General features: G+C 46.6%; 1 protein-coding gene across 1 annotated transcript in view; it reads right to left on the reverse strand.

The window, feature by feature from the left end:
• Nucleotides 1-3,835: 3,835 nt before the first annotated feature.
• gabbr2 (gamma-aminobutyric acid (GABA) B receptor, 2) overlaps nucleotides 3,836-27,440 on the reverse strand; it is a 161,349-nt gene continuing 137,744 nt past the window's right edge. The window contains exons 14-19 of the mRNA XM_018731961.2: nucleotides 14,953-15,063; nucleotides 13,347-13,571; nucleotides 12,426-12,608; nucleotides 11,982-12,111; nucleotides 8,238-8,355; nucleotides 3,836-5,543 (exon numbers count right to left, since the gene is read on the reverse strand). Of these exons, the coding sequence (XP_018587477.1) occupies nucleotides 5,378-5,543; nucleotides 8,238-8,355; nucleotides 11,982-12,111; nucleotides 12,426-12,608; nucleotides 13,347-13,571; nucleotides 14,953-15,063 (933 nt within the window). The 3' untranslated portion in view covers nucleotides 3,836-5,377. The remainder of the gene's footprint in view (nucleotides 5,544-8,237; nucleotides 8,356-11,981; nucleotides 12,112-12,425; nucleotides 12,609-13,346; nucleotides 13,572-14,952; nucleotides 15,064-27,440) is intronic.

Genomic DNA, 27,440 nt, shown 5'->3' on the forward strand with positions numbered 1-27,440 from the left:
TCTTTTGCTGTGGGATAATTAAAGCACCAAACCACACTCAGATGTTTTTTATTGAGCGAACAGCAGGGGGCAAAAGTTACCATGGCACTAACTTCCCTTAAATTAGATAATGTAATGGTGTTAACTGGCTCAGAACCACGCTGCTTTTTTTTTTTTTGTGCGACACCGAAGGGAACCGCTGACCTCATATGACCTCCTGCAGGAAACACGACTGAAATGCGTATCATTTTCTGACTTCATGTCTTTCCCGGCATCTGCTGTTCTGTTAGTGTCTTTTGGTTGTACCGATTTTCTGTGTGCCTTTGATAGCTTTAAGGATTCCCAAAGGCACGGCAGTTGCTTCCTGGAGGACGGGTCATCTGTGCGTTCTGTGCACGCCGCTTATATAGCTCACAGTTTCAGTGTTTCAAAGCCTACCTCGTTTTTAACACATTAAATATTTTAATGCCTGACAAAACAATAGCGTTCAGCTTTCATGGAATGGCATTTTCCATACATCATTGAGGCACCAGGTGGCGTAGTGGTTGGAAGCGCCGCCTTGCAGTCGGAAGCTCCCAGCGCAAACCCCATCTCCCTCTGTAGTACTCTTGATTGAGGTACTTGCCCTCAATTAATACAGTAAAAATTACCCACCTGTACAAATGCATAAATAGTTTTAAGTAGCTTAAAGTGTGCAAAGCCCACATAGTAAGTTGCTTTGGACGAAGGTGTCAGATAAATGAAGAAATGTTTAAATCTGTCAAAACCTACAGTATACGTATATCCTTCCAGCTTTCACACCTCTGTAGAATAATATTTAGTTGTTGTTGTTGTTTGGTGCTTTTTCAAGTACCCTGAGCAGTTTGCCCTTTTCTTTGTTGTCAGAGACAGCTTACATTCGGATGAGGACAAATTGATCTTTCAAGAATCTGACGAAAACCCGGCTGACAAAACACACACTCCATGTTTTATTAATAAGGGCTGACTTTTGGTGACAATCTGTTAAAAATGACTTCTTGCAGATGACCTGCGAAGGAAAGGATATAATTCCTGAGGTTTTTTTTTTCCCATTGTGGCAGAAGATTTGTTTGTATGATAAAAACCAAAACCATTAATGGCATCTTCAGGAGTTTATATGATGTATTGTTGGAAAACAGCTCCCTTTTTGAATATAAGCCAATATCACTCATTGTTCCCTGTCTCTGGCTCACCTTCAGCGCTGCTATAGCACTCACCTTTTGTAACAGGTAGTAGTCTTTACTGTGGCAGTAGTCAAAGTAGTTTACCCACAGAAAGGAGACCTATTGAGTGTGTATCTATTTTATTGAAATGTACACATGTTTCATGTTCCTGGGCATCACTCATAGTGCTTATGGACAAAAAAAGAGGATGTCCAGTGCGCACGTTCATGGGCGATATGGAGCATATAGAACCTGTGTTTAGGTAGTATATATTTCAAAGAAGTGTACACTGCCCTTGAACAAATACCTGCAGAATTCTCTATGCAGCGTAATAACCGAATTTACAAAAAAAAAAAAAAAAAAAATGTTGAAACGCCATTCTTTTCAGAACTAAAGCAGCTGTTCCTTTGTCATTATCTTTTTCTTGCTGAAATGAAATTTTCTCTAAAAGTGTGACAAACGCTGGAACACAGTGATCATGCTGAGCTGGAATGATTGTTTTTTCTGTTGGCAACACATGGGATTAAGTCTGTCTGTCTGGTTGATTTTTTTTCGAATCAGCGGTGACTAACATTTGGTAAATGTTTTTGCACGAAATCTTTTCAGTGAAAGAAATATGTCTCATATTCCTTCTCTTTATAAGAATTGAGAGCAAACCCAGCCAACTGTTTTGTGACAGTTCACTTCTTTTTAGCTGACGGTGAAAAGGGTGAAGTTCGGTTCAGAACATTCATGGTTCAGACCAAATAAATACTGAATTGTGTGTTTTTTCATTTCCACTTTATTTGTACATGATGTGAAAAGTAAAGGCAGTCCGTTACATTGAGACATGAAAATTAGCGCACGGTGCTAAAATAACCTTAATGGATGCTGGAGATGTTGTGATTCTGTGTAATATTCATATTATACAACTCTTTATCACTATCTCTACTATACAATACATAGATACAGATACTGTATATAAGAATGAGTTGCACGTTTTCCCCTTTGGGTATAAGAGGCATGGTTCTGAGTGTTTGACAGAGGATGACGGTGAATGTGGAGATGTACATAAGGTCTGGCGAAATAATGCATTTTCCAACATTAAGAAACACCTGACTTTCAGCAAATGGACAAAAAGCAATTTGGAGTAACTGTGAGCCCTTATCTACTACAACTTTTGACGATTGAAAGATTTTCATTTACAAGGGGCAAAAGAAACTTAGATTACAGAAAAACCAAAAATGATGGTCCTTGAGGGTGTAGTTTCGGCATGTCGAAATAAGAGATGGGTGACCTTTCACATTTTCTCAATTTCTAGGAAAGATCAGGCATGATCGGTAATGACAGCAACGTTCGTTTCAGTTCCACAGCTTTATGTGTTGAGCAGAATGGCAGTTGTGCTGTTGGTGCATACACTTCATGAACAACTTGTAGGAAAATGTGTCCCACACTTTGGCTTAGACATTTACTGCCTTCTTTTACACCTTTGTCTCTGAACAGGTTTATGAGGGGAGCGAACGCAAAATTAACCACCTGCTTCTGTTACTGTTTGCTGGGGTCCAGGCCTGCTATAAAAGATGCTTTCGGAAATCGGTGCAAAATGTCGTAACGACTGCAAAAACAGAGGTGACTTTATGTGAATTAAACATTTTATTTCATGCCGTCTTGAGGAAGCCAAATACCAAAGATTCCATACATTGACACCATCAGGGTATCAGCAAAATGTACACAATCACAAATGTTATATAGAAAATGTGTCTGAAGGAACGACAAACTCCGGCATCGCACTCGGTCACAAGTGTCCCGTCTTCTGCTTGGGAGAGGTGAGAACCCTTGGCTGCGGTGAGAAAGTTCCCGTACCCACTTCTGCGGGGTACGGGCTCCAGATGCGCTGCCTTCACCCGTCCTTCCTCCTCTTGTTCCTTTCCTTCCTCATGGAGGCCGGCGTCATCGGCTTCCCGAACAGGCTCAACGGACCTGCTCCGGCGCGTCCCCGCGGCGGCCGAAACGGCCCGCGTGTTTTAGCTTCGAGCTAAAGAAATCCGTTATAGGGTTATACAAATTACAGATGTCTCGAAATGTGGTTTTTTTTTTTACTCTTCATTTTTTTTCCCCGCCAACATGACCACAGATCCTTTGGTCACCGACTACTGTATAAGACAACAGGCGTAGCTTTCGACAGACATCTTTAACTAAAACCAAGACACCGATGGTGAAACAAATCTATTTAGACTTTGATGAAACTAGCTTATTCAGGAATTGTTTTCGTTTACGCTTTTGCTCATGTGATACAGGTAACGAGGAAAATGACAACAGCTATGTCTACAGCCTCATCTCGTGTGTGCTAAAGCTTAGGACCCGTTACGGCCCTGAAACTGATTTTTTTTTGTAGCTACTACATGAGGTATCTTTTTCCTGTTGCCAAGTCATCTTCCACAACATGACTGTATGACAACGGACCCATGTTTTGTGTTACCCTTCCTGGTACGACACAATTTTTGCTATGAAATAAAGACCGTAGTGAAGGTTCCCCAGTAAAAATTTTAGCCAAATGTGTGCTAAAATTTTTTCTAGATTTTAGCTGAACAAAATCCTGTTTTGTAGAATTTAGGGCAGGCTGTTTTTTGTTTTTTTTTTTGGTTTTTGTTCTTTTTTTTTTTTTTTGTTTTTGTTTTTCTCCCCCCCGCTGGCCAGCAATAACATATCTGTGTACAGTTTTGTATAGAAAAAATGCTATCAAAACCCTACCCAAATCACACTCATATGCAACAAATATTAAAAAACATGAATTGTTCAATGGTGTCACAGGCTAATCATTTCCTTTTTGCTCTAGTTTTTCTTTCTTACTCCCGTGGAACGATAGACCTGTTTCAGAGCTGTAAGAAACAAAAGAGACAGTCGATGGCATCCCAACAGACCCAGCAGATGGATCCTGTGCAGTACATTGGACACACGGTATAAAGGTTGTACAGTACATGCACACAGCAGCCTCCTTGGAGAAAGGTTTGCGATTCCTTGAATGGAATGTGTCCCTGGGCAGCGCGACCGCCGCTGACCCTTACTGGCCATCAGCCGCTCGGAGAGGGCGCCATCGACACCCACCGGTCTGGAAGACTGTCCTCAGCCTCAGCGAGAGCCGCTCGACTAGCCTCGTCGGCAGGAGCGGGATCGCGAGCGGCGACACGTGCGCTGTCGTTCAAGGGCACGCGCACGTACGCGGAGACTAACAGGCCTCGCCGCTGCCTCGAGAGCTACATCGTTCGACGCGTTTCGTCTAGTTTTGCTCAGATCCAGGATTCCGCGGTATTTCATGCTCGTTCGGAAAGGTTCGCGCCGGGAAGAATTAAAAGGACGTCATCGCTCTCGGAACAAACCAAATGCAATGTCGATGCATTACTTCTAAGGAAAGAAATGGTGCAAATTTAGCAAAGTGGAAAATCTGTTGTGCATATTATTCCAATGTAAAAGATTGGCCCTTGGTGTAATTTGACATTCGCATATTAGCTGCAAAATCTGATATTTTGGTAATCACACATGCCATGAGCCAATACTTTTCACACCATTGAAGACACTCATATAATGCAACGTAATATCACACAAACCAATTTGTCTTACATCGTTTTTGTCATGTCATATTTAAGATTCTGAATGAGATTTTTAGCACCCTCAGTCCCCATGTCCTCCCCACCCACCCAGTCCCCCGAACCCAAATGTGGCGATTTTTTTTTAGCATACCCAAAGCTTATTCTGAAGTCAAAAAGCATGGTATTTACATGTTTGTCATGGTTACGTCTGTCGCTCCCTTGGTCAGGTGTGAAAGCTCCTCCTCCTGCATCCGTAGCTAAAATCCCGGCATTGTAGTGAAATACTCAAGTCTGACAAGTTCACACATGGTCAAGTATATGACAATGAAAACCAACATAAAAAAGACCTTAGAAGCAGATAAGGCTACAGGTCTCGTGGTCTCCTTTCCGTCACCTCTGCGGTGTGACTGGGCGGAGTGGGTGGGTGTGTGAGGGCCTCCTGTGGACCCCAGGCCCAATGGATCAATCCCTGTATGGGTGTGGGTGGGGGGGCGGGAGGATGGTGGGGTGGTGGTGCTGGAGGCGGGGGCACGTGATTGGCGGCGCGCCCGGTCCTGCGCGCAAGTCCCTTGTCTCGCTGACCGCATCAGTCTGATTGCAAACGGTTGGCCTCTCCCCTCCGCCTCGTCTCCCGTGGCGCTGGGCGCGGCCTCACAGGCCCGAGACCATGACCCGGTAGGACGGGGGCATGTGTCTGTGCCGGGGGCTGGAGCCGGGGCTGCCCGAGGGGCTAGCGCAGCTTGCGTCCACTCCCCCTATGGACGGCAAGTAGGCGTGGTGTAGAATGGGCAGCTGCAGTGACAATCTGCGCTGTATGCTGGGAAGAAGAACACAAGACAGAGCTTGAGGAGCGCATGGCCTTGTGTCATATTTTCACATGTGAAATAACCATATTTTTCATAGAGGATGCAGCACTGGAGTGCACCGCATCAGTACACGCAATAAGGAAACTGTACAGCAAATCAATGTCTTGTTCCTAGACTTAGAACTCTATTATTGTAAGGAAATGGTATACACACACACACACACACACACACACACACACACACACGCTGTCTGAAACCACTTGTCCCAAGCAGGGTCGCGGCAAACCGGAGCCTAACCCGGCAACAGAGGTCATAAGGCTGGAGGGGGAGGGGACACACCTAGGATAGGATGCTAGTCTGTCACAAGGCACCCTGAGCAGGACTCGAACCCCAGACCCACCGGAGAGCAAGATTCGGGCAAACCCACTGCACCGCCGCACCCCCCTCTATAGAAATTGTAACATTTTATTAATTATGTCAGTTAGGGAAGCGGGCGCCGTATTCGGGGGGTGACCGCTAGAGTGGACACTTCACCCGGACCACCGAGGCCCTAATCCAGGAGCGCTCACGGCTCTGGGGAATCCGTAAAGTACATTTCATGCTTGGGCCTGGTGTGACAGCTCACACACTGCTCACCCGTGTGAGCGATATGTTTCAAGCTCATTACATAACTGGCATTTGGTTATGTAAAAAAAAAAAAAAGAAAGAAAAAAATTAATGGTCTTCTCAACTCTCTTTACAAGAGAACTTAACTTTAATGGGACAAAAATAGCTGAGCATATCCTCACCGGCATTATGGTTTATTCTGTTTTACTAAGTCATAATGAGTGTACTCTTGTCACATAAAATAAACAAGTCATTACATTGTACCAATTAGTTTAAGTAAGCAGATACTTGAAACGAGCGATTTTTAAGACGCTGTGGGACGTTTGTGATACCCAGATAATATGATTAATAACTGCATACATAAGTGTTTATGGCATGATAAACTTGTAATTAAAGGGTAATGCAAAAAGAAAAACACTGGAGAATAAGTCACCTTGAATATAAAGGTGTCAGTCATTAAAAGACTCATTAAAAATCAGTCTACGCCGCTTTGTTGAAAAGCCTCAACTAAATGAATAAATGTAAATGTGAGAATATGTACAATACCCCGAGTGTGCTAACTGCACATCTGACATGGTGGTAAGCACTAATGCAGAGAAATTACTGCCAGTAAACAATATTATATGTGTACCCCTGGAAGCTGCTGCTCTACATGTGGTCAAATATTCATGCGGTGGGAATAGCTGAGTATTCCTCCGCTCTCTGCCATCTATTTTCAGGCTCCTGCTCCAGCAGCGCCTATAAATCACCGGTTACGTAAGCTTTGCCGACATCTCCCTCGCTGCCTATACGGAGGATCTATCTCAGCGGCGTGCGAAACGTCCTCTCCCCGATCCAGCCGGCTGTCCCGCGCAGACACGCGCGGAGGATGATGCCGATGCTCGGTCAGGCCCCGGGACTGAATTATGTGTTCTGAGGCCACGGGCCGAGGAGGTGTGGAAGAGAAAGGGGACAAAGGTATCCCACCCTGAGCCATGTGTTTCAGGGCGTACTATGGGGATGTAAGAAAATAATGGTTGCCCGACAGCTCAGTAATTCTGCTCTTTTGTCCTACTACCCTTTCAACTGGATTTTCCACTACATCCGCTACATCGCGGGCTAATATTTCACACAATACCGTTCCCAGTTACTCTTTGAGGGCAGCCCCCCCACCCCCATGTAAACTCCCTAATAATTTTAATCAGCTGCTCTGTTCACATCCCCTTATTTATTTCCCATGTCCCTGGGTCATTTGCATCAGCGCAGTCTATCAGCACTCCCTGGAAGACCTCCCAGGCATCGGCCGTGTTTGCGGCGCCGATCGGCTGAGATCCATCACACTAAGCAGAGGAGCGCCTTCAGCAAAAGATGCCACTGGAGGTGATTCCTAGCAATGGCCACAAGGCTGTAAAATGAATGGTCGGAGTGGTACTGAGCCGTCAATACCACATTTTATTTATTTGCGCACTGTTTTAGCTCTCTTTTTATACCTGTCTAAGTGTGATATTCATTTTTTCCCGTGTTGTTCCACTGTCTTCTGTCACAGTTTTGTTGTATGTGTGCTGCTGTGGTCTTCTGCACTGTCATTCACGATCAATAAACTTTTTAATCTGACTAAAACTGACGTGTGTGTGTGTGTGTGTGTGTGTGAGAGACCAGCCAATTGATGTCGGTGAAACACACCCAAACAGAGCAGGAATGTAGGAAAACCTGGATGCACTATGTTTACAGGTCACGTAAACATGTCCGCTGGTGTTTTCCAGTAAACTTACATTAGTTTTAATTTTGATGTGGCTTGAGGTTAATAAAATATGAAAATAAAAAGTTTAGCTTTTAATTTAATATTACTATTTCTATTTCTATTACTGCTTTTACCGTTTTTTACTGAATTTATCTTGCAAGTAAATCTGGGAAGTCTGTACTTTTAAGCTTTTATTTATTAAATTAATAGTAAAGGGAATTTTGGAGTTACAAACAAAATGACTTATGAACAGAATTGCAGTCCCACTTGTGTTTGTAAGATGAGGAGCCAGTGTGTATGGTGAGCTTGTTTGGACAATGAATGCGATCGCCTCATCCGGCCTGGCAGGTAGTATAGGTGAGTACTGCAGAGCGCTTACTGCTCTGGTGAGTTGATGTCCTCCAGGGGACCTCGGTTTATTCTGGATGGGTCCACAGAGCCCCACTGCGCCTGCGGTTTCTGCTCCAGGTGATTCTTCAGCATGGATTTGTCTCCTTCTGTGAAGTCAGAAAACACAGCTTCACATTCTGCTGTTGTTTTTCCCAAAGCTGTGAAAAGCCGAATAAACGTTCATGCCGCAGAACCAAGAAAATGTATAAGTTTAAATGAGGAATAATTAAGGAGCCTTATCTGTTTCTCAGACCGCATTTGGAGGATTTTAGATTTAGCCTTGATTTTTTTTTTTTAGAAAAAAAAACTGATTTTCTTTGTGTGTTGTCCCAGTTTTTAACCTTCTACCATAAAATTGACCTGATTTGAAGATCACAGCAGTAACTTGTACTGATTGCATCTCTAGGGAAAATAGTAAAACACCATGTTTAAGGAAAAATAGGTTAACACAGAAAAAAAAAAACAGTTTTCAGTAACTTGCTTGCCCTAGATGCCTGTAACATGAAAGGTTAATATAAACATCATATTTTTGCAAATAAGAAGTTTTGACTGCTGAATCACTTATGCTAATTTGGTTAATACCTAATGACCTAATATCTGGTCTGGAGTTTCCCAGGCACAGAACTGAAGTATATAAAAATATTAGAGATACATAGATACGTATTGAAAAAATGAAATTACTGAATATAATTTGCTAATTCTATTTCACTTACAAACATATATGAATTATGTGTTCCTGTACAAAAAATAATAATTAAAAAAATATGAGTAAGGAAAGATATTTGGACAAACGTCCAAGTATGTTTTCTTACTCGTAATTTTTTAATTACTATTTTTTGAACAGTATTTTATTTTATGTATTTTCTTATTTCTCACAACCGTAGTATATTTGGGGGATCGGGGGAGGTGGGGTTGGAAATGTCACAATACATAGGAGTAAGGAATTTAATGACTTCCCTGTAACTCATCCCACTTCTTACACCAGTGACAGCTATTTACTGAGTTTCTTCACTGGAAGTCATCATTGCTAATTCTAGACCTAGATATGTTCATTGTGACAGCATGCTTTTATCAATTAAATGAACAAAAATAAACCAAATCAGGAAAAGACAGCATACAAGAAAAAACAAACTGAACAGGAGCTAGCTCTTCAAAAAATTCTAAATTCGTGTATTTGCTGAATTGTAACAGAATTATTTTTAATATGACAATACGAAACCATTACATATGAAACCATTAGTATGTACACATTATGTAAATGAGAGATGGGCAGTCATGCCCTTTTGGGGCTGCAGGGTCTGGTGGCCTACAGCTGAACTGATTTAGAATCCATGTTTGGGTACACTATCATATCACCTGGCTCTTGCAGCGTTCACTAATTTCTGAACTGGCCAATATTCTATCCAGAGGTCAGTTGTCACCTGCAAAGTGAGGTGAAGCTATTTTCTTAGTTAATCAGTCAATTAAGATGAATTAAAATCAAGGTCACAACAAAATCTTGTAGAACTTGCTCCCCAAGTGAACACAGTTGCACAACGTTACCCCAGACGCTACTGCAATACTATTTGTATTTTCTGTATTCAAAAGATCACTTCCTGCATGATGCAGTCTTCAACGTTCCTTGTTGTACAACAATTTTTTTCCCCGTTTCATCTGATTTCTTGCAATAGCAATACTGTATGAAAACAAAAAAATCCTCTTCATATGAAAAATTAAAGCTTGATATCAATTTTTGTTTGCCAGCTTTGAAAAGAACGTAAGCTGAAAAAGAGAAAACCCGACAATCAAATGAGTGAAGTTCCTTCTGCAGAGACTTCTTAGAAAATCCAAAAAAGGCAATTTAACTGTGAATATCTGGTGATTAGTTCAAATCACCGCATTCAAATTCCCGTTCTGGAGCACAAAACTGTCAGATTTGCATTTTGAAAAAAATGCCTCCTTAACCCTGTGTGAAGAGGCAGTTTGGCAGCAAGTGGTTGCGTAACAGTGAAATACAAGCATGGACGGACACACACACACACACACAGCCACATGGGCGAGGGGGGTGAGCACCACTGAAGATGCAGCCCACCTGGTTCTGGTCCTCAGTAAACTCTACTGAAGACAATGTCAGGCATGCACGTTTGAGCTCATTGCACAACATGGTGCATATGCAGGCTGTCACACCAGCGTTGTGCTCCGGTCTTTGGTGCTGGTGGGGGTTGGGCCGGGGGATAGAGCCATGCTGGAGGTGTCCTTTTGGCCCAGCCGCACTCCGCTAGCCCTTCCGCTACAGCCCCGCAATTCAGCTGCAGCTGATGGTGTGTATCGACAATGAGTCATCGAGCACCCCATCTGCTGTGGGCTCAAAGACCTCGACCGCTCATTATTACACACACGTGCGCACGCATATATACACACACACACACACACACACACACACACACACACACACACACACACACACACACACACACACACACACAAGGTGCTGGATGGTTGACTGGTGTAGGTAGAAGCAGAATGCGCCGGAGGGAGCTCATGTGAGCTATCGGCTCCTTTACACAACGCTTCTAGGTGCTCTCCGACTCCCTCTCCCCTCTCCCGTCGCCGCGATAATCTCTCGCCCACGGGAGCTGAGCGCTCCATCCTCCTCCTGCAAGCGCCTGGGGCTTGCTGAGCCGGGGCCGTGTTTCAAAGAGTCCATTGAAACCAAAGCTTTTCGGATGGAGCTCGCAAAAGGAAAAGGACCAGGAGGCCCATGACAGCTGGTCTGAAATTCTCACTCGCCACCGAGGAGCGCTATTGCAACTCTGGGAGGGAGTGTGGACTGTTTTAGCCAAAAAAAAAGGACGGACACTGATAGAGAAGCTGATTTCTGAATTTTTTGCGTGCCACTTGATGGCGATGGTGACTGGGTCAGGGCTCAACACTCGATTTTTCCCACAGATGGGTGCTCTCCTCTTCCTTTTCCAAACAGGCTGATTTAAGATCCTTGAGTAGAATGTTAGAAAGGGACACGATCCTTTAAGTTTCATCTAGCCACGTTTCCTCTGTTCCTCCCCCAATTAGCATGTAGTCGGTTTTAACAGCATCAGTAACGCATGGTCTTAATATATGAGGTAAGTGCATTTTGAGCAATTTCCAATTACAGTAGTCCTTGTAATTCATAAAGATGACTGCAATTTGTGTACTTTGCTTATAATTTTAACAAAGTAGCAGGCAAGATAGTTGTAGCAAATAGTTTTTTTTTGTCTTTGCCTTTGTCAGCATTGTATTCTCTTCTGTTTAAAAATTACAGAAATTATTCAGATGACACATCTGACAGTGTTTCACTCACACATACACACCCTAAAGGCAATTTAGAGTGGCCACCACCTGAAGTACATGGCTTTGACCACGGATGGAGAAACCCACGTGAACAAGGGGAAAACATGGAAACCCCACATAAACCGAGCCGGATTCAAAACCACGTTCCGAAACAAAGTCCAGGTACCGTGAAGCACCGGTGCTACCCGTTGTGAGACCTTGCTTTATTTCTTTGTCCTGTCTGAGAGGAGTTCCCTGCTCCACAATGGCACGCAGATCACCCGATCACCCAGTGGAGTGAAAGTTATACTGTTGGCTGGACTGGACTCTAAGAATGACAGTCTGACAGCGATGCTGGACAGGGAGGGGTTGTCCAATTCTCGGTGCAGTCGCGGTTTCCGCAGACACTGCAGACCCACCCACGCTGGATCGGCTCCAGGCTCACCTCTGCCATCTGTGAAGTTGCGTATGCTGAGTATGTTGTTGAGGTCCTGGAAGTGGTTCTGCTTGATGTAGGGTGTCTTCTCTGGCGTGTCCTGCAGCTGCATGGTGACCTCTTCCAGCTCCTTGTCGAGCTGCACACACAAGAACAAGACAGCATTCGGCATGTATGAAGGAGATGTCGGGACCTGAGGAGGGAGACCTGCTCTGCAGCAAAGGTCAACAGAACTGTGAATGTTTGGTAATTTGCACTGTTACATCTTCTGTTTGCACCACTTGCTCTGTGTTTGCTGAACGCTAAGTCCACGCTTGGTGCTGATCTCGTAACTATCCAAACGTCAAAACCCCTCCGCAGCCTCTCATATCAGACTCCCTAGGAGCAGCGTGGTAATAATTGTATGACACTATAGCTATAGAGCAAATGGAAGCCGGAAGCCAGAAGCCTCACCTCCGTTATCCGCATCCGAAGCCGGTGGTTGTCCGTCTGCAGGCCATCCAGACGGGACGTGTTGGCCTGGTTCACGCTGGTCACCGAGGTGGACGTCTTGGAGTCCTCCTTCTTCTGGTTCTGCGTGAACTTCAGCCTCCTGTTCTGCGTGGCTGCGTCTGGATTTGTTCTCATCGTTATTAGCTGCCGTGCACAGGAGCAGGAAAGATGCCGTAACTATGACATTCGGCACACTCGTTCGGGACAAGTTCACGTCAGTGTTTTCACTCCGATGTCTGGCAGCGGAGGGCTTTCATTTTGTGCTGGAAATTCGAGGCCGATTATCATCAGTACATGAAAAGAAGTTTTAATTACCAAACGCGTGTTCATTATAACCCTCCCCTGCTAAGCCAACATCAAAACGAACATCAAGTGGTACATCTTAAATGGAGACACCCGCTCAAATGCAGAGCTCCCAAAATATGTGACATTCAGAGTAATGAGAATGACATTGAATATGTGGGAAGTACATGGATTGCCGACGTAAAAAAGTAACACATACATTTACTTAAGATATTAAGAAATAAAAGGATGAATTTATACATTTACATCTATCTATCTAGATGTAAATGTATTATTTCAGTAATCCTGGCCCCAGTTTGGACTGTTCTCATTCTCATTGTTCCCATTCATTTCTTTTCCCTTTACTGTTCCATTTTTCGCATTGAAGTTTGAATGAAGGCATAAGCACCGAGTATCACATGTATGTATGTTTTAAGGGGGTCTGTATTTATTTAGTTCACAGCTTCGTTTGCAGTGACTTGCGAGAACTTCCAACCACATTACTATGGCTTTCACAAGGTCACGAGGTCCAAAAGTCAACGTGGCAAGTCACAAATGCAACAGAGTACAATTTGTTGAACGAGAAGAGCGGCATCGTACCTTTGGCACAAACACCAGACACAGTGTGATGGTGCTGCAGAAGATGATGACAAGGGCGACAATGCAGAACTGCACGTTGGGCTGGTCACGGGTCAGGAAGGAGACAGCGGCACCGATGATGCACATGATGCCCACGTTGTACACGCTCATGCCGATGTACTTGCTGTCGTTTAGGGCGGGGATGCTCACGTTCCGGGTCTCCCAGGCCAAGAAGCACCCGAATAACTGTGGGCACAAGAGACTCTGTGAGACACCTTTACGGAAATGTGGCTGTGACTTGTGATGTGTAAAACATGGCATGTATACAACAGTTCAGCAGTAGTCTTACACTACACATACACAAATGTATATTTATTCATTTCGCTGGTGCTTTCCTCAAAAGTGACTAATAGTAGTAAGTTTCTTACACTTCTTTTCCCAGCTGGGAAATTTTTACTGGACCGATAAGGATATGTATCTTGCTTAAGGGTGCTATAGATGGAGGTGGGATTTAAACCTACAACCTTTGGGTCCGAATGCAGCGGTGCTACCTGCTGCACTACCAGCTCCCCCTCCGTGTGAATTTTCTTTAATTGTGTTACAAACCCTGGAGACTATTTTTGATGCAGCTGCCGCATCTACCAGGGAGAAGTGTCTGAGTTGACGCACCTTCGAGTAAGTGTTAGTATGTTCTGGGAAGATGACTCAACGCACTTAGCAGCATGTACCTGAACATGCCGGTTCCAGATGTACATGTTCCTGCTTATTTTAGGCTCAATCTCTCGACTAAAACTGGAGTCAAAGCTCTAAATTATTCACCATCTCTGTTAGTAAAGTTTGAGGTATTCAAACGAGGCAGCCGGGGGGACGGGGGAAGTTTTTGAGATGTCACATTTCATGTGACAGGCCTTTGGAGATGGCACGGTGGCGGGCGTCATGCGTGACGGCTGGGCGGAGCAGCCGCCTAAGAGACGTCTGAAAGGGGCTGAAGAGGCCTCCCGAAACGAGAGCGCCTTCTCTCCGAGGCACTGGCAGGAGGAGGAGGGGGGTTATATAGGTCACCGCCGATCTGTGACGCAAATCCCCCACATTGGAAGACGGCGGGGATCCGTCAGCCTTCCAGAGGAGCAGGAGAAGACGGAAACGGGTGGAGGCGACTCAGGGCACAGGCACCAGGAGGAGGTGAAAGTCTCCTGTGGACAGTTAATGCCCAAGTTCCTGTTGTGCAGATGTAACCCAGTCCGTGAGACCTCCCTGAATTCCTAACCTGGAACGTGCTCCAGACTTCCTTTCAGAGGTCAAGAGCATGCAGTAAAGAATGCCCTTTGCCTATGGGTTAACTTGGCAAATGCAATGAACTATAAATACACGAACGACAACCCTTTTTTTTCCCATATTCTGAAGAAAATAATGGAACAGGACAAACATTTAAAATTTAATTCTGTTAAATGACTGTTTTATGCATTGTGGGGTCTACATCTCGCAGAGGCAAGTGCTTTGTTGGGTGAGAGGCATAACAATACAGCTCTCTATGGGAAAAAAGGATGCCAGATGACAAAGCGGGTTCCTGCGCTCCACTGAGCAGATGGCTGCAGCACTGACAAGCGTGGCCCTTCCACGCACTCACCATAAGAAGGCCTTTGTAGGCGTACACGATCCCGAGCCAAATGGTCATGTGCGTGTTCTCGCAGTGCTCCAGGAAGGGCCGGATGGCGATGTCTCGTCCCTGAGGGTCTGCCTGCAGAGGGGCCAGAGGAGCACAGGGCCACTGAGTCCAGTGCCAGCATGGCCTGGTATTTTACTAGGCCAACTGGGTCAGTGATGGGTTCTGACAACTTGAGAGTGCTATTTCATCAACGCATTAAGCTTACCAAGTCCTTTCAGAATCGAATTTATTCAGCCCACTCACTTAATATCCTTAAGCACTTTTCCAGTGCGGGGTTGCAGTGATCTAGAACCTATCCCTGAAGCATAGGGCACGAGGCTAGTCATGGTACACCCTGGAAGGGATGCCACTCCATCACGGACTAGCCACGGTCTGGTCTATGGCTCATTTGCAGTCAACAGCTGACCTGAAACATACATCTTTGGACTGTGGGAGGAAACAGGAGCACCCAGGGGAGACTTGTGTGAACACAGGGAGGGCATGCAAACTACACAAACTAAAATTAACAGAAAATCTGAGCAATTTGAACAGGGTTTTGAGGATCTGTTTCTCATCCTCCAAATTTTAATCCACTGTTACGATGCACAATCCATGCTTAAAATAAATCTCTGTTGTTCATTTGCTGCCTAAAATAATTATGCACTTTTGTTTCTTTGTGATTATGAGCCCGCCACTACAATTTCTTGTTTTGTGTGTTCTTAAAATCCAAAAAAAGGTGACAAGCAGGTGACAACTACTCCACCAGTTCATTCAGGAAACACATCACTCAGCAGCAGCGTCATATTAATTAAAAACCAAGGAAAAGAGGTTTGTACTATTATACTATCTATCTTTTATACTAAACCCGAAATGTACATGTTACCCTCATGCATAACCTCCCTTCATAGTGTGTTACCCTGAAATATGCAGCTGATATACATTCTTGTGACCCTGGAAAAGCAGCAAGATTGTGCATTCTAGTCAAACTGCAAACATCCCCACTTGAGTGTATTTAGCAGTGTGCTGCGTTTATAAGAGCTCTACAGGAAGCCCTGGGTTTGTAGGTGTGCTGTTGAGTAATCACGGAGAGCGCGGTAATGATCGCATGGCCAGCTGTAAATCATGCTGTCACTTCGTCCCATTAGCTTCCAGTGGAAAAAAAAAAAAAAAAAAAAACACTCCGGTGCTTGGCTTCATGAGCATTTAATTGTTTAAACTGCCGTAAATTGGATTAATCCTGGCAAGACTGTTAATGATGATGTGGCTTTAGCTTGACAAGTAATGAGGTGTTATAAATGACATGTTACAGCCCTCCCTGCCAACCTCAGCTCCAGTAGTGACTTGAGAGCTCCTCAGGTATCAGTAGGTTTACAGGTCCGAGCCTTCGCTAGGTTGGTATCATTTTTCTCAGCCTACATATGAAAGCGCATTGCCTGATGTCCAATGGACAGTGGTCGGACCCTGGAGCGGTCATGAAAACAAGCAAGTTGGGCGGGATACGAACCCATAACCCCTGGAGCCACGGCGCTGCCCTGAATAACTACATTATAACCTAATTTATAAACATAGTTTGTTGCCTGTTTTCACTGCCTTCGAAGGAGAGTTCTTTGAAGCACATTGGAACTCAACTGGAGCCCTTTATCCACGTTTTCCAAAATGAGAGCTCTTAATAGGCCAATTTCCATAGACCTACTTTCTCTGGCTCCACCTTCCGGGTTCCTGGTTAATGTTTTATTAGCAGCCGGAGGACCTGTCCCTTTTAATGGAGCCAATTTGGGACGCCGCAGAACTACGTAAACCAGCGCACCACGGAACACGCGTCCCAGGCAGTGCAGGCCTCACTGAAGGCTTCGACAACATGCAAACTGGCCCGGATGAGCATGGCTCTTACAGCTCTTCAGCAAAGGATTCCCATGTTTAAAAATATGCTGTTACACTTTAACGATAATGCCGAAATAATGCATATTACACGTCTTGTAGGTAGGGTGGGATGCAGCCAGCATGCAGGACCTCATTTCTGTACAAAAATCCTGACTTTATAGAAAAAAGACACATTAAAGAATTGTGTACATCATTTAGGTTTTATACAATATGTTCTAAAAGTATGGTATACATTTTTAGTGGTGAATTCTAACACGTTTTCTTTCTGCAGACATTTACAGTCACACACACTTTTTCGGTATGTGTATTTGATCCCTATATCTGCCAGTAGCAGCCCCATAGCAGTTGTTCATTAACACTGATGTCCATCACCCAAGAAGTGCACTGCATAGTCTGGCTCGTGGAAACAAAGTGTAAGTAAGCATTCAAAACAAAGTGTTGAAAGAACTCATCTGATGCAAAGTGAAAGTTGCATTGAACAAAAATACCAACAAACCCAAAAGACTCACTGCATTTTAAAATCAATGATTCCGCAGAGCCTTGGTGGGCTGGGGCTTTAAATGGACTAACTCTTTCCATGGTTCATCTAATTGCTGCAGTGGAGTCGCCCCGTATACAGAGATTCTCTCCAAGCTCTCTTTCAGCTCCGCAACAACGTACAAGGGCCCCATAATGGCCTTGTAGCACCCCTCCCTCGACACATTGAGCAAGGAAAGCTGAAATCACTTAACTGTCATTGGCCACAACTTTCCTTCCTCTAATGAGTGCAGTGTTACATTCAGCTGTGCTATGGACCGCGGGAGAACTGAAATGGCTTGCTTCATTATGGCGACGCAAAACAAATTATCGCTATAATCATTGAATTATAGGGACTTGGGGAACTCTGGATCCTGGTAGCCTGTAGTGTTCCCTAAACCCCTACATGACCTGCATTTAAAGACTATATTATGTGTGAGAGGGAGCTAGGATGTCTGTTCTGTACATGATTTGAAGGAATATCCAAGGGCTAGATATTCAGAAGAGCCATACTGGTAAATGAGCCATTAAGCGTAAGATGGTCGTCTGGCTCTCATCAATACATCGCACCCCCAAAGACCCTATATAAACATTGAGCCTAATAATAAATACACGCTAAAGCCACCGAGGTATTTTACTGTCTTGTAAAGGCATTATGGAAGGATTCCGAGGCAGTGATTTCCATCTCGTGAAACATTCGTGTCGTTAAAATATTTTGCAAATATTTTGTGGTGCGCAACTTTTTAAAAAGGAGGGAAAAAATTCTCCTCCAAGTTGACACTGCAAAGTCTAACAAACAAACTAGGACAAGCAACCAAGGGAGGCCTATATTTACAGAATGGTATAAAAAGATACACGGGGAGGGGATATAAATAAAGAAGCTGCACAATTCCATGGCAATACATCCTTGATGTCAACCTGCCAATCTGAAAACATGGCAGGTTGGAAAGTGTGAAGATTCATTTTTTCAAAAATTGTGTGTTTTTACGCATTCCGAGCTCACCATAGAAACCGGCCATTCACCCAGCTGAAGTAGGGAAATATTAGCCCAAAGGAAGATAAATGTGTGAATGATGTCATCAGTGAAATGCCATCAGGGGCATTCTTCCTCTGAGTGAAAAGAACAAAAGACAATGAGTGAAAAAAGATATGTTCACTGCATTTAGAGGTATGTGTAACTGGGCAACTGTTTCTATCATGTTTGTATTGAAGAGCTTCATCTTCTTCTTGGCAAGTGGTCCAAAATTGCCTAGCAACCGCTGTGCAAACAAAGCGCCGGCCTTGTGCCATTTCTCAGCACATTAGGTTTCTAATGTGAGTTTCTGCCGAAGGATGGCCGTGACTGCAAGGAGCCCCTGGAGAATCGCGGCAAAGCGGTTAGGGAGCTGCTGAGAGCAGCTTGGGAGAGCAGTTCAGGAAGTAGTGGAGATTGGTGCAGAAGAGCCGGTGGACGGAGGCGCAGGAGAAAAGTAAAGGAGCTGGTGGAGGGAGGCACGGAGGGCACTGGGGAAACTGTGGAGGCTGACCCAAAGGGGAGGAAATAAGTGCCCACTGACACTCACGTACAGTACATGGGGGTGAGAGGAAAAAGACATGGTGAAACTCTGCCTGCCACTCGAAAACAGCCCTCTGTCACCAGCTAACTACCTTTATCCCCGAGGGTCACAAAATGTGGAAGCTTTGTGTCCACTTCCGTGGTACAGTGACTGGTCAGAAGCAAAAAAACAGAAAGAATAAAAAAAAAATAGTATTAATAAGGTGGTGTCATTCCAGCATCAGCCTGCTAGCATAAAAGGAAGGTCCAGCAACGTTTGTAAACTGATCATGTTATGAATGAGAATCAGGAAAAGTCCAATACATTGTGTTCCACAACCTAGAGCCCTTTATTAGAAGACCACTTGTCTGCCAGAGCTCAATCTCAACTGTTAAACGAGGCGGTGATGAGTATAATGTAAACCATCTCCATTAACGCAACCCTGCTTTCCTCCTCTGGAGACTCTGTAGACCTTTCTTCGCCTGGTCTCCTCCCTGCAAGAGGGAGACATCCCCGGTTGCCCATTATGACACGATGGGCCCTCCTGGACCCCTGTACATTGACCAAATGTACCAGTGAGACAACATGAAACAGAGAATAAACTCCCCATCTGCAAATATATAGGCTGGAGCGTCTCCAGTGTTCGGCATCACACTTCTGGGCAACTTGTATAACATTTTGATCAGATCCTCACTGACAGAAACCCACAGACAAGCCACGGGGTGGCGCGGATGCGTTCCTACGCACATGCCCCCTCACATCACACGGAGACCACTTACCCCGCATGGTGGGTATGGGGCTATAAACAGCAACAGCTTTGCACGCAGCAGGAGCACACTGAAGCACAAAGGAAAGGTTATCGGCACCTTTGAGAGGAGGCCCGGCCCCGGGCGCCGGCTGCATTGCGCACAGCGTAGGGGGTTCTGGAGAACAGCAGAGAAGGGGATAGGGCACCCCAAGGGTGTGTAGTTTTGCTGTTATATTGATCTGCTGCACTGCACTAAGGTGCCAGATGTTCCACTCCACAGACTGAGAATCAGGACAGTAGATGTCTACGAAAACCCCTAGCTATTAGATTTTTAGATTTATTAATTTAGCTGATGCAGCAAAGTGGCATACGGCTGGGAGCAAACAAAAGTGCATTTCATCACCGCACAAACAGTTACAGACGCCGACACGTGACTGTCAAAGATGTCAGTCGACCAACGGGTGCTAAAAATTATGACAGAAGAACTGGTCACACCGGATCGCCTGAATACAATGGTTAAGTTGGACTAGCGGATTTCTGTTTCACACCTGAGGTTAATTCCACACCTGACCTGAAAAGCTTCTTTTCGAATGACACTCTGAAAACACTCCTATGTTTCTTAAAGAAACGGCTTTGGTTGATTTATTCCAGCTAAATGCGTCATTACGCCAGCGTCTACCCCGAATGTTGAGCCAATCTAAATATGCAAATTGCATCTCTTGATATATGTCAAACTAAACCCTTTGTTATGGGAGCACAAATGGTTTTTATAGTTTCCATTCTTTAATTTAATGCACCATCATAACCTGGTTTAATCAAAGGCCCCATCTGGTGCCTTGCGAGATGTAATGTAGGTCTACAAACTCGTTGTGCCTCTCAGGCATGTTCAAGGCAGTTGTCGAAGGACGGCAAGAGATCCACTCGAGATACTGAGGACTGATGAGGGAACACAAGCGCAGCAGTGGGTGGACACACAGGGAGCCCTTTATCGGCTCCTTGGCCACCTCCCTTGGAGAGGAGTGCCTTGGGGCGACTGGAGCACAGTTGTTCACAAGGAGGGCAGAGAGTGACCGTGTCGGTTTCTCGAGGAAGGAGACAGAGCTGAGGTCCTGAGACAAGAGGGGTTATCGTTTCCTAAAAGGTCGCTTGTCCTTCTGCACATGGAATATTTCTTGCATCAGGCCAGAGCCCTTGGCTTCCTCTGTTGCGCGTAAAAATAAGATGGCAACCATACATTAACGACATGCCAGAAATGCTAAACCGAATCCAGCAGCGTGTAAGGAAACGGCCGGAGCGTTAAACAGCAAACGATCATCGAAGTCGTAGGCTAATTTACCTGAAGTGTTCGGTCTTCCAGCAAATGCTGGCGTTAGTCATTACGACACAAATCTTCTCCCACTCTATTAACGAGGCAGCGATCGAGATGGTGCCTATAGTTTTTTTGCCATGGAAGAAAACAGGATCGCTGATTTCTCGCGCATCTCGGGTCATTAGATGTCGGCCGTTCACGTCGAGCGCAGGTAGCTTCCGTCTGCTGAGCTACGGCCGCGAGGAGACCTCCGTGTACCCGAAGCACCCGCTCAGTTTGCCGTCGCACGCCTCACGCGCCCTGCCCGCCGAAGCAGCTGCCGAGGCTTGGATATACAGAGCGCCGTCACTCATTTCGGGACAAACCGCAACGTAACGTTGCGAGAAAAGGACAACGGGAAGGTTCCCTTAGCGAACGATGCCGCTGATCTCCTCCGCTAACTCCTGCAAACTAGCACAAGTGATGCAAGGGGCGCGCAGGGAAAAGGAAGGCGGAAGGCTAATTCCCATACGGTTCCCTGGTCGCTGCCCATAGCTCCATGGGTTCTCGCACATGTGTTCGAATGCCAGCGCTGCGTTGGGAGAGTAAACAAACAGAACGAAGAGTAACGTGGTGGTGTAAGGCTGCGCGCTGTGAGTCACTGCTCGGCGTAGCCTCTGGTATGTGGAAAAGCAGGCACCCATAACACACGGCAGATGAGCCATCCTTCCCCGGAGCCCGTTAGCATCGACACATGTTTATGCATGAGCCAGAAGTGTTTTTCGTAAGGAAAACCCAGTTTCCACCCGGCAACACCGAACCCCTGCTTAGCCGCGGCAGCGAAGAGCCTGTCGTGCGGAGAGGTGAAACGGGTGCGAGCGCAGGGGGCACAGGAGAGGCGGTGCTTCTCAGTCCTTTCAGGTGATTGCGCACACTCCCCTAGTGCGCCATAATTGACTCCTCGGAGGGACGTTTCCATGAGCACCGTATTCCCACCCGTCCCCCGGGCCGCGATATGTATAGAAGCAGTGCGACCGGAGCAGTCCTGCTCGCGAAACTGATGACGGGATGGAGTCGAGTACGTGGGGTCTCGCTTTTAATTACCTGCTCTGTTTCCAGGAGAAACGGGTTGAACGCGATGCGTGTTGAAAAATCACTTTATATTTTGTACCACACCAATTAAACTCCCCAACTATTTTTAAGAAAATGAAATCGGCACCGATTTCTTTTTTTTTTTAATTTTATTTTGGGAAAAGGCCTCCTTTTAGCTACAGACTTCTGAGGCCTTGAAGCCGATAAGCAGGTCGCGTTCCACGGCCCGTGCGCAACTGAGTGAAGTAACAGGAGCGGACAGCGTGAGACCTCACTCTTCTCCCGTGCAGGATTACCAAGGACGCGTGTCAGTGTAATCCCCGTCCCCCGTTGTCCCCAGGGTGGTATTGGTGGTGCCGGTTGAGGGCGGGGGAGCAGGAAGGGGGGCTGCCGTTTTGACCCATGTGATCAGCTGAGCAGCGCCGGGGTATGTGAGGGCCCTGCTGAGAGTGCCCCGGCGCTGCTTTGCCGGCCCTCCGCGCTGCCCGTCATGTTGTAGGCCACGACCCCCGGGGCGCGCAGGTCACGGCGCGACACGACGGAAAGGTCGAGCTCACCACCGTTTCACTTCGTAAAACACGATGCCCTGCCTTGCGACGGACACGACGTGCCTCCCGCGCCATTCGGCCCGACTGGACTCCTCTAATAGCCGCGCGTTTCAGGAGGAGCACGACACATCCCGAATTGGAAGGAGGGAATTTACAAAGGCACCGAATGATCAGAGCAAACATCAGTGTTTGCAGGAAATCTATAAGTGCCCACACTGAATTACATAAGCCGTCTGCTTGCCAACTCCTCACCGAGGACTCTGGGAGCTCTCGGAGAGAATGCTTAATCTCATTTAGCGGAGTGAAAGGAGTCCTGATCTTCTTGTTTTGTCGTTCCTCTCACAACCATTTTTCAAAACGTTACCATCAATGTGTTCCACGAGGTAATATTCTGATGAGTCATCTAGAATAGGAAGCTATAACAATACGGACTACGTAATCCCCAATTACTGAGGGTGTACAGAGGCTTATAGCATTTAAATCTGCATTAAGGCATCTGATTAAAGTTTGAAAATTGATACTGGCTGGAAGAGAGCAAGTAATCAGCTGACAACAACATAGAAAGAAAGATTTCCAATTTCACGTTTGCATTAACCGGGAACTGGACATATTTCATAGCTGTTCCAACCATTAATATTCCACCCTTCCGAGCAGATTCCCGAACTGCCGTTGCGTCGTCCCCGCTCTAAGCGTGGAGCTGTACACCGTGAGAAGACCTTCGGCACCGTCCGCCCTTGCCGCTGCTCTCCTGCCTGTCACCCCATCCGCACACGGAAACGAGCGCGTCGCAGGGGAAAGGGATGCAGCAAAGGAAGCCCCGATCGTCGCTTGGTGTTCGGGCGTGTAGCTCTTAATCAGGTGCGCCCCATGTCAAACGGGTCAAGAATCGCACAGCTTGTCTCCCAGCCCTCAGCGTGGTTTGCTTCTCTGCTGCAGTGGATCACCTTGACATGGGTCACCCAGGGCAAAAGCACTGGTGCAGAACACCGTTCTGGGTTCAAGGGAGCACTGGGAAAACAAATGTCTGACATGTTTTACCCCTTCGCATAAAAACCCCGGAAACGAATTCCGGTTTGATGCACCTCCTTTAATCCGATGGCCTTTTTCCTGTCTTTATGGTTATCATCAATACCTATAGACCCTATAAAAGCAACGCGTTCAGTCCCTGCTCTTCAGTTCTTTTCTTTTTACCATGAACTGCTCTCTTTCCTTTACTTCAGAGCGCTCCCGCTTTGAGATATGCAAATATATTCTGTTTCTGTGTTAGAAGTCTGACCTGACGAGTGATTTGATGATTAATCACAGCACTGCATTCATTTGTTGCCATGGAAACAAATGGGCAGTTCAGCTTTTCATGATATATTATAGTTTACTCCGCGTGGTCACAGTTAGCCCCTCCCAGCTCCGCAGCAGTTTGATAATTATTTTCCGATTGTGGTTTGATGCAGTAATCCGGTGCAAAAGCCTGGCGCACGCAATTACGCATCCGACGGCTTGTCTTCTTTCATGGTGTTAATGCTCCATCTGCGTTGCTCTTAAGCGCGGCTGCAAATCGCTCTCCCAGGTGGTCCGGGGAAATGGGCCGGTGGTAGCATCCCGTTGGACCCACTGCTACCCGGGTTCGCCGAGCACGCCCTTTAGGAGATAGCACAGGCACAGCGTGGCCTCCGACGGCGGTCGCCCATCATACCGCTCCCCACGTCCCCTGGACACGTGGCCAGGATGGACTCAAGGCTCAGCTGCGGGGCTGGGGAAATGCAGACGAGCACCGGGCTGCACGGGTCTGGTTCTGACCCCAGTGCGGCTGGCCAGGGACGGGTGCCGGAAAGAGACCGAGAGAGAGAGGCCATCGGGGAAGAACCTTTCGAACCCCTCGTACTGAGACCCCAGCAGCACCAGAACACGTTTCAGCAGATTCGGTGTGCGAACAGCCCCTCTTGTATTGTAATTGGTTTATATAATAGCATAAGGGCATTCCAGTGTGACGCATTCAGCACACCACACCAGGGTTTTCGCATTATTTTTATTTAGCATTTCACAGAACGGCCGTCTGGAACCAGGCTGAAATACATTGCGGACAGAACTTTTGTGACTCTCCTGGTATGCATTCTCCCTGTTTATCTTTTATTGTATAAATCTTTTATTCTGCCCTTCACAATGACAGCAGCACCTTTTATCCGAAGAATGTGATCTGTTTCACAATGTCGTTTCTCGTTTTCTGGAAGGCAGGGCACGTTGACCAAGGGACTGGTGTTATACCCTAGTCCTTCTTCCGGCACTGACTATTCCTAACCGAACATTTCACTTTTGAGAGACACATACACACAGCACGAAGATTTTTGAAGATTCTCCAGTCCAATTTCCCATGAAAGGAAGCACTTTCTTTAATTTGCAGGAAAAAAAAAATGCATGTCAAAGTCACTGACTGCACATTCACCCTGCAGGGAGACTGTAAAGCATTATGATTAGTCACCAAGCATTCTGGTGACTAATTATTACCCAGTTTATACCTCACCTGCCACCGTCCGCCTGGCTGCATCCCGGCGCTCGCGCAGGTGTCGGCAGTGACCGACCGATGCGTGGGAGCTGTCCGCAAAATCACAGGCATCACATCAATTACCTTGTCAATTATCAGAACAGCACCCTTGTCTGCGTTCAAGGTCGCGGGAGACAATGCAAAACGCACCATCGGGGCTTCAAGGGGGCGGGGCATGGATGATTGACACACGGCTGATGCGAAGGACACCCCAGCCTTCACGCTGCACACAGGTTGCCTCTACTTCGGTTCAATACACCGTGCAGGTGCCTGTTTGCGCCGCACCGCTGCAGGTCGTGGCAAATACATAGCACAGACGTAAGCGCCTGCAATGTCGAAACGAAGCTCCTCAAGTCGGGTCGTGAATATGCTCTGCTTGTCTGTTTCGCCGCAGCAAACCTTTCACGTTTTCAAGTCACAGTGTTTGGAAGACGGAGCTGCTGGTTCCTATGTTGGCTTTAAGAGCTGAACTTCACTAACGCGATAGGAAGATAATAAGTTCTCCCATCAGTTTCACATTAATCAATGAGCAAACAGACAGGCTTCTTCGGCTCGCTCGCTAGTCTCGCGCGTTCCCGAAGATTATCTCACGATGGGGCCCAAATGGGCACGACGACACTCGGGCTGTTGGCTTTCCTCTGAACCGCGGAAAGGAAAGGCCAGGGAAGTACAGCTCCCACCTGAGCGCAGGGAGCATTTACACAGACCGGCCCCGGAGGCTCGGGGAGACTTGCGTGCGAATACAGAGCCACACGGTGCGCCAGGGCTGAGGCTGAGATATTCACACATGGAGAGAGCTTCTCCCCAGCATCACCTGGAGACATGTGACTACTCCATGGGGCGTAAAGGTGCCACGAGGCCAGCCCTCGTACAGCCACGAACACTGCTTAATGACTATCTTCCCTAACGGCACAGAGACACGTAAAGGGTCACGATCACCCAGCAGGAGCAGAATGACCTCTGCGGTTCCCTGGCGGCACGCAAGCGCCTTATTGCTCTTGTAGGAGGCCATCCGGAGTGTGAGACAGGATGCTGCAGCAACACCAAAGAAAGACACACAAGACCTCACAGCAGGTCAGAACTCATGTTCTGCAGCCAGTGTGGCAATGCTGAAACTGACCAGCAGATGGCGCTAGTGATCAATTCCTGGTACACCATAATAATAATAATAATAATAATAATAATAATAATAATAATAATAATGAGAGATGCTCGTGCAAAATATGAGAACATCTACATTTTTTAAAAATATGTACCCATACACAACAACAAAAGGCACGAGCTGGTTTAATGCCTTTGATGTTGGTCCTCCAACTCCAGCATCGGCGGTGCACGCTGATCGGGGGCCAAATGACAGCCTTTGTAACGTCAGCCCTGCACTCCACTGCCTTCTTATGAGCCTGACCCCCGACTCTCACAGCACTTAGCACCGCGTGCGCGATCCTCGGCCTGCTGAACTGCAGCCGCACCGGGCCGGTCCGTTCCCACGCCCACGCCGCCACGCTGCCGTCCCAGGGGAACGTGCCGAGGGGGCAGTGAGGCTCGGTGCGTGCTTCCCAAGAAACGTAGCATGCGTGTGGTTTGCGTGGGCGCAAGGCGAGGGCCTCGTAGATGTGCCGGAGGGTGCGAAGGGCCTCCATCACGGCCCAAATCCTCGTTCGCCCCGCCTCATCAGGGAGCCGTGTGATTGGTGCATAGAAACCCAGGCCCCTCCCAGGCCTGGCCCCCCTCTTCGGTGGCACCGTGTGCCATTGAGGTTAATTACTATACAGATGGCTGACAGGAGGGGGCTGAGCTGGTGCGCTCGCCAGAGCGATAACGGTCCTGTCTCACCCAAGGAGCCATTTTCCCTTCCTCGCTCCACAGCGCCAGGCTTCCAATACAACGTCACGCCGTCTTTCCTCAACCCCTCCTTCCCTCTTCTGATGTCTTCTCTAAACCCAGCTTCAATCCAGCGCACTTGGAGCCCTTCCCTTTCTCATTCCTCGGTCCATGTGTTATTACCACGCTCACACCGCAATGTTCCATTTATGGAAAATGCTTCATACTAAGCCAAATGTGTTCACTGCATATATTCTCAAATCCATATGGGAATTTCTCAAATTAGGACACAATCATTAATCTCTCTACGGTCACAATGCGCACGATAAATTACAGATGTAGGGTTTAATGGCTGCCATATGGTTTACATTTCTCGTCTCAGCATGCGGGTTCCACCGCCATTTCTGAGTATTGATTGGAGGTATAGTGCGTCCCTGATCTGCTGGGATTCCTGCACAATTCGGTACGATCCAGAGCAGAGCAGGTCCTCGCAGGGAGTTACGGAG

This window comes from Scleropages formosus, chromosome 23 (genome assembly GCF_900964775.1).
Source record: "Scleropages formosus chromosome 23, fSclFor1.1, whole genome shotgun sequence".
NCBI classification, from domain to species: Eukaryota; Metazoa; Chordata; class Actinopteri; order Osteoglossiformes; family Osteoglossidae; genus Scleropages; species Scleropages formosus.